The 13,495-nt window shown below is 39.6% G+C and overlaps 2 protein-coding genes across 3 annotated transcripts in view; one reads left to right on the top strand and one right to left on the bottom strand.

Annotated features, from left to right (window-relative positions):
- Positions 1–724: 724 nt before the first annotated feature.
- On the bottom strand, positions 725–5,943 carry trir (telomerase RNA component interacting RNase). 2 transcript variants are annotated; one of them, XM_010770337.1, is made up of 3 exons: positions 4,996–5,943; positions 4,344–4,415; positions 725–1,178 (listed from the first exon to the last, which is right to left on the bottom strand). In XM_010770337.1, the coding sequence occupies exons 1-3, from the start codon at positions 5,290–5,292 to the stop codon at positions 1,071–1,073; spliced, it is 477 nt and encodes a 158-aa protein (XP_010768639.1). In that variant the 5' UTR covers positions 5,293–5,943; the 3' UTR covers positions 725–1,070. The 2 variants fall into 2 exon arrangements, with proteins under 2 accessions (XP_010768639.1, XP_010768638.1); XM_010770336.1 differs by having other exon boundaries at positions 4,978–5,886.
- A 6,805-nt stretch (positions 5,944–12,748) lies between these two features.
- LOC104944763 (protein Hook homolog 2-like) overlaps positions 12,749–13,495 on the top strand; it is a 1,356-nt gene continuing 609 nt past the window's right edge. The window contains exons 1-2 of the mRNA XM_010770339.1: positions 12,749–12,818; positions 12,915–12,970. Of these exons, the coding sequence (XP_010768641.1) occupies positions 12,749–12,818; positions 12,915–12,970 (126 nt within the window). The remainder of the gene's footprint in view (positions 12,819–12,914; positions 12,971–13,495) is intronic.

Below are 13,495 nucleotides of genomic sequence, written 5' to 3'. Positions count from 1 at the left end.
ATCGGCGGAGCTGCAGCTGAGAAAAGATTGAGTGTGTGAGGAAGTGCGCGGATTGGTCCAAACGGCTCCACGGATTGGTCCAAACGGCTCCACGGATTGGTCCATTTGGATACGGGCACGACACTGTACCCAGGAAGAAAAAGAGAAATCCCCAACGAGGCGTTCTGGGGCAGCATAGACAGGTCTTCTCTGTGTTAGAGTTTTACTCGCTACAGAGTGTACTTTGAGGGTTTTGACTCTGCAGACCGTTTACATGCAGACAAACCTTCATAACACACAAGGGGACGGGTAATAACCAGAAAAGCATGACATGGGACCTTTAAACCTTACTATTTAAAGCACTTGAAAGCCTGTGAGAGTGGGACTGTTCATGCAGAAGTGTTTATAAGTTGTCGTTTTAGCAAATATTCATATTTGGGAAGCACTCTGCAGTCTCCTATTTACATCAAAACTTATTTTTATTCACCGCTGAGTGTGGAGGAAAGGCAAATAGAAAAGGTTTTCCTATTATGCTTTCAAAGAGGATATATTCTGCTGATGTTCAGGTGTATATCAGTATGTAGTGTCTTTACTTTAAAGAGTCCTCAAAAAGTAAAAGAGGGCCTCTTTTAAAAAGGTAACACAGGGTGAGTTATTGAAAACAAATAATATTGTTGTGGGGAAACATTCCTTAAAGGCAGCATCTGTAAGAGGATCAAACAAAACTGAAGCACAACACCACGCGTCATTGGGCAGTGTAGATTTAATTGACACCTTGATTCGGCTTTCAAATCAAATCCAAACTAATTAAAGATGCCCAAACTGAACCCAGACAAAGAATTGAAAACATGAAACAGTTATGATCAAAAAATAAACGGATCCTGAAACACCTTCTGACATCCCAACGAGACAAACAAAGCAAAATAAAGTACATGAAATACAAAAAGGAAGGGAGGAGGGTCTGAAGCAGTTTGTGAGAGACTTCATGAGGATGGACTCTGGAACAGGAAGTCTGGAGAGAGCAGGAGGAACGTCTCCAGGTGGCTTTCCCCTCTCAACACTTTGTAGTTTGATCCCGCCTGACGGACTTTTTACTTGACGAGAGGTCGGGTTTTATCGTCGTCGCCACACTGGTGAGCTTTGTACTTTTTTACCTCGGCCATGTACGATGACCAGGCATCGCTCTTGCCTGGCTCTCGCTGAGGAAGAAGGAAACACAAGGGGATTAACGTAAGATGGAAGAAGCACTCGGATCTATTAGTATTTACCACATTGTCAAAAAACTAATGCAAGTCAAAGTGCAAATGGCATCAGAATATACTTAAAGTACCAAAAAACTAAAGTACTTGTTATGTCCCATTTCAGAATCATATATATATATATATATATATATATATCTATCAGGGTGGTCCTTAGGGCCATGTACATTTTCAAATTCATTTATTTTAAGCTCCAACCACCGGAATTTGTTATGATAGTCAAGAAAACTCTCCGGGTGAATTTTATTCAAATTCCAACAACATGTACCCCTCCCTCATCGACCTTGGAGTTTAGCCTCACGTAGGGTGGTCCTTAAAATTGAAAGTGGGAAAGTCTAAGCTCCAACCCCCAGAATTCATTCTATTAGTCAAGAAAACTCTCCTGGTGAATGTTTTCCTCAATCTGACAACATTTACCCCCCCCACAATGGACCTGAGGCCTGTGCTACGAAGCTGGTTCAACCTAACCTGGATATGTTTGAGTTAGCCGGTTGGCCTAATCCAAAACATACGCGCTCTCGCTAAACGGTCCTACGACACGGGTTATCAAGTGGATCGCTCAAGCCAGCCGTGCCCTATCTAGTTAGGTGCGCGTTCACATGAAAGGGGTGGTATTTGGAGCATTCGACCAATCACAAACATGGAGAAGCGTACTGACAGCGCAGCGTCATACTTCCTGAATGAAAAGTATAAACTATAATATTAGACAAATATGAAGAAGTTAAACTTTAAACATCCATGACTTAAACGCTTTATCCAGGATAAAAGCCACATAGCTGAATACAGCTGGTAAAAGAAAACGTGTTTGAATGCGTACATTAACAGGTTTATGATGTCACTGCCCCGCTAAGACACGATCTGACTTTAATTACATTTGTCTCGAGTGTTTCGTCAACTTAATGTGTTGCTTAAAATAATACTTCTGCATACAGTATGTGACACTGTAAGTGTTGCACGGCCAGATACGGCTCAGCTGACTCAGATAAGGAGATATATGATACATTATGATGTGATATGCCGCGGACTGTACTTAATGTTACTCTGATCCGGTTACTTATGTTGTGGCAGATATTTAATTAAGCTTTCTTAACGCTAATGTCATAATAGTCAGATTGCTCTGAAGATGGGAGGTGATATTCTATTAATGTTCACGTTCACACAGTCGGTGATTTTTGCCGGCCGTCTTTCCTGCAACGGCAGCTTTTCTGTATTTCCTTTCTCCTGTAATATGACTTGATCGCTTTAAACTCCGCACACTGAGCTCTGATTGGTCAACAGGCAGTGCTTTCACTGAGTTGAGCTCTTAGCCTGCAACCTAACCTGCTCCGGGGCAGGTTAGCCGCTCAGCATATGTTACCATGGAGATCTAGCCTGCTAAAAAGAGAACCAGCGTCGTAGGACCGGAAACCCAGAGTTTTCCCTGAAGTTAGTTGGCTAAGCGAAAATCCTGCTTCGTAGTACAGACCTCTGGGCTGCCACACCAGCAGCTGCAACTGAGGCTAAACTTCCCTATATGCTCACGGCTGCATTTCCCCTTTATATATACGATTTCAGGATCGGGGTCTAATCGCCAAAGACTTTACATTTATCACATGACGTGTGTCAATAAATGTTATTTAAACAAAATGAAGTCTCTCCTGATTGAAATTAATTCTGGGGGTTAGAGCTTAGACTGTCCCACTTTCAATTTTAAGGACCACCCTAATATATATATATATATATATAAAATAATAGATTTATGTTGTAAGCGCTTTTACAGGTGCTCAAAGTCGCTTTACAGAGGTAGTAAAAAACATATAGTTAAAGTCACATTAAAATCGAGCAATAAAACAACAATCACATTAAAAGCCAGTTTGAAGAGTTGAGTGATGAAATGACTGGATTAGGATTATAGGTACAAGCACTCAGATCTATAGTAAAGTAGAATATACCTAACTGTATACCAACATCGTCAAAACCAAATGCAAGTCATTGTACAAATGGCATCAAAATATACTTAAAGTAACAAAAGAAAAGTACTTGTTATGTCCCATTAAAGAATCATATATATGAAATGACTGGATTATTGATGTGCTATCAAAGCTGGTAAAGGTGCAGCTAGTTTGAATTATCTTATATACTGCGTTGGATTTCCTAAAAATATGTATTTATTCATTGATTTTATTTTTAACTTACGCATTAAAAAGAAAGTTGGTGGAGTAACTAAAGAACGATATTGGGTTCTGAAATCCAGAAATTAATAAAAGATACTTGTAGTTTTTACTTAGTATTTAAGACGATAACAGAAACAGAAATGTGCTCACCTAAAAACAAGTCAACATTTCTGCTTTTTGTTTGGCAAAAGTCTGCAGTTAAATAACGAAGAACTGTCTATCATTTACGAACATGATGCTGACCCTCCAGTGCTTTAAAAAATAAGGCGTGTAAGTATTTATCTTCATATTTAACCCGTGAAGATTACACACATCCTTTAAGAACATGATGCCGACCCTCCAGTGCTTTAAATGCAGAGGTGAGAAGCAGTGGAGTACAAATACTTTGTTACTGTACTTAAGTACATTCTTCTGGTATCAGTACTTTACTCCACTACTTCTTTTTCTGAACACTTTTTACTTTGACTTCTTACATGTTGAACCCAAATACCTGTACTTTCTACTTCTCACATTTTCCAAACAGGCTGGTTCCTTTAGTCTGAATGTGTGTTTGGTGGCGTGATCATTATTATTTAGAGTCATTGCGTGCCTATTGATTTGAACACGATCCGTGTATCCATCATTTCGGTCTTCTCTAAAGAAGAGGGACCAATGGAAACGTTGTCATGTTGCCGTTGTTCAGCATGGAAACATTCATTAGCTAACAATGACATTATTGTTCTATTAATATAAAGGGAGGTCAGGTACTCTTTAAAACAGCTGCTAGTTATGGGTACTTTTTACTGAAGAACATTTCAAAGCCTCTTTACTTTGACTTGAGTAAAGAAGTTTAGTCAGTACTTCCACTTTCACCAGAGTATTTTTAAACACGAGTATCTGTACTTCTACTTATCATCATATTTCACCCGTGCAAATTACACACATCACATTGACCCCCCCCCCCCACACTCACTTCTGTCTCGTCTTTCAGCTTCTTCGCAACCATGCCGGTCTTAAGGAACACGCCGCCTCTGCGCTTCCCCACCTGGGTTAGGGGATAGAAGACTGAAACCGTTACAGGAGCCCCTGAAGCCGACTGGCAATGAAGGAGAAGACTAAACCAGAAGAAGGTCTACATTCAGCCGCAGCACCACGGCCACCATGAGGGGCACCCCTACCCTCCACTGCTCCCTCAGATATCACCGCTATCTTCCAGCTTCATGTGTCGTATGTCTTGTGTTGCAGGAGCTTTGTGTAAAAAGGTGTTTCTGTAGCTCTTGTGCACATGACAATAAAGCTTTTGAATATTGCATATGTGGTGAAATGCAACAAAAACGACTGACATATTTGCCATTATGTCAGGGTGTAATGACACTTGTAAGTAATGTGTGTCACTTAGAGTCATGGCAGTTTATATATGGATGTTTTGCTACTTTTATCTCATCTTACAACTCCCTGTGAGGGATAAATAAAGTCTTCTTCAAACCCCGTACAAAGCTCATAGTTCCCACTGATGTCTGCCTGTCCTTGCAAGTTGTGAAATGCAGAAAAAATGACTGCAATAGTTGCCATTATTTCAGGATGTAATGACTTAGGTGTCATCTTACAACTGCCAAACCCCTTACAAAGCTTGTCACTGGAGGGGGCTTCTTTTCCACTGAAGTCTGTCCTCCTTCCTCCTGCTGATCTTCTCCTCCTGCCGTCGTTTGCTCGCTCTCTCTTTTCCTCTTCTTCTCCTCCTCTTGCTCCATCTTCTTCTTGAACATCTCCATGAAGCTACCGTCGTTTGCGAAGGTGTTCCCCCCAGGCAGAGAGGCTCTGTTTGCGGGTAGATGAGACGGAGAGGCCGGGGATTCACTGCTGCTGTTTCCACCTCCACCGATACTAATGTGGTGTTTACCGTGAAGCCGTTTTGGGTCCATGTTTGCAGGAGAAATTATCACAAACAGGGGAAGTCCAGAGGGTCAAAGTAGAGTCTGTTTTATAGAAAAGTATAGTTTTCTTTGGGAGCTGGTTCTAAATGGAGAACAACAGCAATACAATGCAACAAAACTACCGAGAAAATCCACCGTAAGTCCCGTAATGGCTACAAAAATAGTCCAGATGGTCAAAAAAGGTCTGTTTTAAGAAGAAATATGGCTTTGTTTGGGAGCTGGCTGTTCGTTGAACCCCACCAACAATACAAAACAAATCCGGGATAAATCCACCTGAAACGCTTAAATCCAGTTAGAAAAACGCCAGTCCTGTAGCATTAAATCACAAAAACAAAAGCATGCAGGATGCTAACGTGGCTAACCCTTAATGCTAACGTCCGGTTTTAGAAAAAGCCTTTTATGGACCGACAAAAATACACTTAAAACTCCAAAATTACGTGTGAGATGGAGCAGAGTGTAGTGTGACAGCTATCGGGTGCAGTAAAGTACAAATACCTGCAGCAAATACTGAGAGTTTCGCAGAAATTACCAACGCTAGTCGCTAACTTTAGCCATTAAGTACTCGCTGTCGGCCATGTTTGTTTTCTCCTGGTGGTGACGTCACGTTGAGGCTTTGGCGCCACCTGCTGTGCCGGAAGTGGAAAGGATTATTTTTGTATTTTTTTTAATATTTTGACAGACTTTTATATGATTGTTTTTAAGATACATTTCGACAAACTAACCCATGATTTTTTATGAATTTTCCAACATACTCTGTGTCTTTTTCTCATAAATTCTGACATACTGACTATGACATTTTTAAAGATATTTTTGACATTTTTATACTATGACTTTGTTCTGATCAATTCTGAGATGCCATACTATTAATTTTTTAACCCATAAGAACCCGGACCCATTTCTACTTTTGTGGAAATTAAGGGGAACATAATTTAGACTAAATACACCACCTAGAACACCTTTCTGACAGGTAACCCTCCCCCCCCCCCTTGTGTCACATATCTGAAAAGTGACGTATACAGGACTGTCTCAGAAAATTAGAATATTGTGATAAAGTTCTTTATTTTCTGTAATGCAATTAAAAAAACAAAAATGTCATACATTCTGGATTCATTACAAATCAACTGAAATATTGCAAGCCTTTTATTATTTTAATATTGCTGATTATGGCATACAGCNTGATTCGTTGAACACCCTACTAGTATACTTTTTCATGATATTCTAATATTTAGAGATAGGATATTTGAGTTTTCTTAAGCTGTATGCCATAATCAGCAATATTAAAATAATAAAAGGCTTGCAATATTTCAGTTGATTTGTAATGAATCCAGAATGTATGACATTTTTGTTTTTTTAATTGCATTACAGAAAATAAAGAACTTTATCACAATATTCAAATTTTCTGAGACAGTCCTGTATGTCACATTGGGCTTTAATGGTAAAGTAACTCTTATTTATAACTTAATTAATGAGGATGATTTTTTGGTTTATATGAGTTTGAACATTCTTTGAATTGAAGAATAAAGAATATAATAATTCAATATAATTGAATCAGCTAAATTAACTGAGCAGATCATAATCATATTTTAATTGTGCATATGTCACTTTGGGTTTACTGTGAAAGTTTAGGGTTAAAGTCCCGATGTGACACCAGTGTCACAGCGATGTTTGTCTCATTTGTTTCATATCAATTTGATCAATAAATGTTTCCACAACAGGTTAAATGTAATAAAGGACATGTTATGTAAGTATTTTAATTCTTAAATGGCTTGAATTTTACCTTTAGCAACAAAAGAAAAGCTTTTGAAATGTAGCTCGTTATGTCACATGTGTTAGCCTGGCACATGGACATCTTGGACATGTTGTCATGGGAACACAGAATCAAATGACCTGGCAAATGGACATCTTGGACCAAGTTGTCATGGGAACACAACATCACATGACCTGGCCCAGGACCCACCAGACTGTTCAGGGTGTGTCACTCAGGGACTTCATGAGATATAAACAAGGCTAAAGCTGTATAAGGAACTGTCCAGAACATCTAAAGGTCATGTGACACCTGTCTCACGGTGGGTCCTTATGGGTTTTAAGATATTATTGACATACTTATACGATAACAAACTATATTATGACCTTTTTTCTACTTTATATACTATGATTTATTTTTGTATTTTTTATCATACCATATATCTTTTATGACATTTTTGACATTCTATTTTATATATATTGTTTTTGACATACTACACTTTGACTTTCTTTCAGTATAGAGAATTTCCTATTATTTTACTATATTTCTAGACATACTATAATATGATTCATGCCTTTTTTCAACACACTAGACTATGACTCTACGACTATGACTATGACTGATTGTAATGCAATGTATGCCACCCTAAACCAGACCTCGCTGGCACGCCTGCAGCTTGTACAAAACGCTGCGGCTCGGCTGCTTACAGTATTACCACATCAGCCCAACTCTGGCTTCCCTCCACTGACTTCCTGTCCATTTTAGAGTTCATTTTAAGATTCTGTTTGTTTTTAAATCGCTTAATGGGCTGGCCCCTGAGTACATCTCCGACCTCCTAAAGGTGTACACCCCCTCAAGGGCTTTGAGGTCGGCTGATCAGCTGCGGCTGGTAGTCCCTAAAACCAAGAAAAAGACCAGGGGAGACCGAGCCTTCTCAGCGGTAGCCCCCAGGCTCTGGAACGACCTGCCACCCCATGTCAAATTGTCGCCCACTCTTCAAGCTTTTAAGTCCCGCCTAAAGACCCACCTCTTTTCCCTCGCTTTCGAGTCAGTCTGAGCCAGGACCGTCCCTCCCTACTGGCTGATCATGCAGACTGCATGGGGCCTCATGTTGGCCAGGGACGGCCCTGCTCTGAGCTATGCACTACTTATTTTATGCTTTTATTGTCTGTCCATAGCCTTTATGTGCCTTGTATCTATTCTTATGTGTGCCTTTTATCTATTGTTGTTATATTATATTTTATTATAATGTTATGTTTGTTGTGAAGCACTTTGGCAAACCCTCTGTTTTTAAAATGTGCTATAGAAATAAAGTGGATTGGATTGGATGACTCGTTTTTCAACATAATATAACTTTTTATATATTTTTGACCTACCCTTTATTTTTTATGACATTTCTGACATTATATATACTTGAACTTGTTTTTATACATTTTAACATACTGTATTATGACTTTTATGAACTTTTCAACATACTATACAATGACTTTTGATACATTTTGACAAACTATTTTATATATAATTTTCTGACACTGACTTTTTTTATCGCTATAGGCAAGGCAAGGCAAGTTTATTTATATAGCACCTTTCAACACAAGGCAATTCAAAGTGCTTTACAAAAATAAGACATTAAGAAAATGGCATTTAAAAACAGTTAATAAAAAGCAAAGATAATAAAATAAACATTAAAAGAAAAAAGACATGAATAAAAGTTACAGTGCAGTCTAAGATGTGAATATATCAATTAAAAGCAGCGACAAAAAGAAAAGTCTTCAGCCTGGATTTAAAAGTAGTCAGAGTTGCAGCGGACCTGCAGGTTTCTGGGAGTTTGTTCCAGATATTTGGAGCATAATAACTGAACGCTGCTTTACCATGTTTAGTTCTGACTCTGGGGACAGAAAGCTGACCAGTCCCTGAAGACCTGAGAGATCTGGATGGTTCATAATTTAGCAGGAGGTCAGAAATGTATTTTGGGCCTAAACCATTCAAAGCTTTATAAACCAGCAGCAATATTTTTTAAATAAAATGTTGACACACAGGAAGCCAGTGTAAAGACTTCAGAACAGGAGTGATCCACTTTCTTAGTGTCAGTGAGGACTCGAGCAGCAGCGTTCTGAATTAGCTGCAGCTTTCTAATATATGTTTTAGTGAGACCTGTGAAGACACCATTACAGTAGTCCAGTCTACTGAAGATAAAAGCATGGACAAGTTTTTCCAAATCCTGCTGTGACATTAGACATTAGTCTTTTAATCCTAGATATGTTCTTCAGGTGATAGTAAGCTGATTTAGTAACTGTTTTAATGTGACTGTTGAAACTCAGGTCAGAGTCCATGACTACACCTAGATTTCTGGCTCTGTTGTTTTGAACATTGCAGACTGAAGCTCAGCGCTAACTTTTATACGTTCTGCCTTGGCTCCAAAAACCATTACCTCAGTTTTGTCTTTGTTTAATTGGAGAAAGTTCTGACACATCCAGTCATTGATTTGTTCAATGCACTTACTCAGTGTTTTAATTGGAGCATAGTCTCCTGGTGAAATGGTTACGTAAATGTGTGTCATCCGCATAGCTATGGTAACTTATTTTGTTTTTTTTCATTATCTGAGCCAGCATGTAGATGCTAAAGAGAAGAGGCCCCAAGATGGAGCCTTGAGGAACCACACGTGTCATATTTGTCAACTCAGATGTGTATTTACCTATAGAAACAACGTTTTTTCTGTCCTTTAAGTAGGATTCAAACCAATTTAGAACTCTTGACGAAAGTCCCACCCAGTTTTCTAGTCGGTCTAGTAATATGTTGTGGTCAACAGTGTAATAGGGAACTATCCCATTATTTTACCATATATATATATATATATATAGACATGAAACTGTGTTGATAAATGGCATTTTAAATGATTTTTTGTGCTTACAAGTTGGATAGCTAGATTAAACTATGCTGGTCAACACGTTTTTGTAGAAACAGGGTATATGCAGGAATCCTGAAGTAAAATTTAAGACCTTTTTTAAGACCCTTTCCATACATTTTAGGACCTCATCACCACTTGGAATTTTAACCGGTTACATTGGCGACACACTTTACCTCACATTGACTATATACATTATTGATTGTCCTTCCTCCTTATATTCCAATCATTTGGACGCAGACTTTCATTTCCCCATAACGATGTTGTTTAACAACCGGCATAAACGGATCTTCGCGCGCTATCAAGTAGTGAGCGTGCGATGTCCTGTTCAGATGACGTCAAACCCAACGGGATGCCATAAATAAACTACACAGAATCACACTACACACCTACGCAATGATTACATTCAGGCAGACTGTAGAATACAACCTCTTTGGACAATTTATATACTTATTGACAACAAGCTACAACACGTAATACCTTGGAAATTACTGTGTAATACTTTTTAAGACCACGGACACCCTGAGAAAGTTGTGTGACAGATAAACAATGCTTTCACCATTTCACTCGACTGATTAGCCCAAAGGACGTGAGAAATCTGACTAATGAGTGTGGCCTTTAGATCCTGACACAATTAAAGTGCATCCCCAACAAGAAGCAAGGTGATAAAACCTGGGTCAGCCTTCTTTCTCACACCCTTCTGGACAAGTGTTCAGAAACGCTTTGAGTCATTACTCACCAAAAAGAAAACAACCAGACCAACATTTCTTATCGTACGATCCCATTTATTTGTAGTGCAAAAGTAGAACAGACAGGACTACCGATCTTCTTCTCAGACCCCCGTGTGAAGTATGCTTTAATCTACCAGGCCTTTATAGGAATCAAACAAAACACACAACCTAAAACCCTTCAAATGTGCAGCAAAAGATAGTGACGTAACACTATAAATATGAACTCAAACAGCAGTAGAAAAACGTCAAAACACAGCAGGGTCTACGTAGTCCATCGCAAACACACTCACAGGGATGTAGATCAAGTCAAACAGTAGCTCTGATCTGGGACTAAAATGACTACATGAGGTGAAAACGGGAAAATTAAACAGTAGTAAATAAAGTGTTGGTATTAAAACCTTATCAGACTTCCTGTCAACACACATTTAAAAGATTTCCAGCGTAGAGACATTTCCTTCCAGTTTAGTGTCAATGAGGTCTAGCAGCGGTAAACAGCCATTAGCTGAGTCATTATTATTAGTGTTTTTATCATAATGGACTCCAGTGTATTCCAATGCCAATCAAGTCTAAAGTGGAGAGTGCATTAAAAAGGTCCAAACCCTCAAAAACCCTATTTCAATCTTTGGGAAGAGGGGAAGCTAATCAAAAAAAAATATATATGTAGAGAACATTTGTATGTAAAATATATGATACTTTAAAATGTTCATTCTCCACCATAGAGGGAGGTTTGTTTTCTTTGAGGCACTAAACAACGTCACTCTATAGGAAAGTGCTTCGATGTATCTGTACGCACATTTTAACCAATTCTTATAATGAATTTGAGAGAAAATAGATAAAAAGGGATTGAAAAATACTAAAGCCATCAACACAACTTTTTCGAGCATCTTCAAATTAAAACAAAAAAAATCCAAACAGATGATCAAGACGACAAAATAAATGCATTGAGGAAAAACCACTCGGATGTACCAGTCTGTGTTGCTTTAAGTCTTTTCGAGCCCTCATTATGGTAAATGTAAAAGCCCCTAATAACTCCTCTCTAGTCTAACATTCTTCAACTGTAACCTTAACAACTAGTTCATATTTCATCCTGTTCTAGAGCATAAAAGACTAAAAACAAACCATAAAGAAACAGGATAGTGTCCACGAGTCTACAGAGGAAATAAAAGTCACCTTACAAGGTGATTCAGCCTCTTTTCAGGACTTTAAAACTCCATTTTATTTTGCTTTTAGGAGTTTATTCTGTGTCCTCCAGGGCTCCACAGAGTAATGAATCATCGTCGTACCATTGACAGCCAGCAGGGGGCAGCAGCAGCGTGGAAATCCTCTGAGGGGCAGAGATCCAGAGGAAATTAAGGCAAAGTTAGGGGGAGTTGAGGTGCTTCTCCTGGTTCCTCTCAGAGTCTCTTTTATCTGGGGTGGTTTCGGATGAGGCCTCTCTTGGCGTTGGTGGACTGTCTCTGCTGAGCGAGGAAAGACATCGCCTGTTTAGACGGACCGAGACGCTCCCCGGAGACTTTCTGATGCAACGCCATGCCCTGAGGGAGAAGGAAGGGGGAATTTAGTGTCTCTACTTTAAAGAGTCCTCTCCTGCTGATGTTCAGGGGTATATCAGTATGTAGTGTCTCTACTTTAAAGAGTCCTCTCCTGCTGATGTTCAGGTGTACAGGACTGTCTCAGAAAATTAGAATATTGTGATAAAGTTCTTTATTTTCTGTAATGCAATTAAAAAAACAAAAATGTCATACATTCTGGATTCATTAAAAAAAACAGAAGTATAGCAAACATTTTATTATTTTAATATTGCTGATTATGGCATACAGCTTAAGAAAACTCAAAAATCCTATCTCAAAAAATTAGAATAGTTCGAACGTGTTGGGTCCTCCTACTGGCGTCGGAATTGTCGAACGACTTCTTCTCAGCGAAGGTGCTTAAACCCCTCGAAGTTTCGTCACCCTACTTCGACCCTCAGGTCCATAGTTTCGAGTGACAAGTGTCTCAACAGCGCCTTTACGCACGAGTGTTATCGGCATAAGGGTACCGTCGGGGTGAAAGACGTTGCGTTTAATGTTGCCTTCTCCCCGCACTGACCGCCGATCCTTTTCCTTCGTGACCTGCGAACGGTGTCACCCCCCAGGTTTTCACGGGAAAAAGTCGCTTTAGTCAAACATAAAGTAAACCTTCAGTTCCGCGGTCTCCAAGACCCTCTTTCCCCGACCTCTCCTCGTTGTAGGTTTCGACCGAACTTTAGGTCACACTTCAAGGGTGCAGCGCTACCAAACCCCTCGGGTACAGTCTTGGACGACACAACACGTGACACAAAGGTAGTCGGTCTCATTTACGTCGACGACGATGTTCTCTAAAATCTCGGAATGTACGAAGGCAGACGACTTTTCGAGATACCTCTACTCATTAAGTAAAAGGTCGTACTAGACCGTGGACGGTTGTCGGCGGGTTTTGTGGCATTGACCACAATACTGGTACCGGTAATGACAGGAGCTAACCGGACGTTTAAGGGACTGGACTTGGGGTCATCTCTATATACACCCCAATAACACTTCCTCTCGGCTTCGTGGTGCTGGGTTGTTTACGGGAATTACTCGATTTCCCGGCCGATAACTTCGTAGGACCGCGGTAAGGTATATTGTGGAGTGTTACGGTGTCCCGGACTAACGGAGGTACGGCGGCGTAATACGATGTTATTAGGCGACGGTTTTCCTAAGCCGTTCGGTGCATGACCCCGTAATTACCCTAGTAAAAGTGTACCAAACGTAAACACAAAACGGACATATATTTAGAAGAAAAAAATTGAAC

The sequence above is a fragment of the Notothenia coriiceps genome, unplaced genomic scaffold (genome assembly GCF_000735185.1).
Source record: "Notothenia coriiceps isolate Sejong01 unplaced genomic scaffold, NC01 NC01_scaffold00008756, whole genome shotgun sequence".
NCBI classification, from domain to species: domain Eukaryota; kingdom Metazoa; phylum Chordata; class Actinopteri; order Perciformes; family Nototheniidae; genus Notothenia; species Notothenia coriiceps.
The sequence above is the reverse complement of the archived record's forward strand: the minus strand, read 5'-3'. Positions and strand labels throughout refer to the sequence as shown.

What these genes read in the sequence shown, in the direction of transcription:
- trir (XM_010770336.1), bottom strand. Translation starts at nt 5,292, where the DNA reads ATGGACCCAAAACGGCTTCACGGTAAACACCACATTAGTATCGGTGGA. An exon ending in TTGTAAGGGGTTTGGCAGTT is followed by an intron (nt 4,416 to 4,977) that starts GTAAGATGACAC and finishes CCCCTAACCCAG; the next exon opens with GTGGGGAAGCGCAGAGGCGG. An exon ending in AGCTGAAAGACGAGACAGAA is followed by an intron (nt 1,179 to 4,343) that starts GTGAGTGTGGGG and finishes CTTCTTCCTCAG; the next exon opens with CGAGAGCCAGGCAAGAGCGA.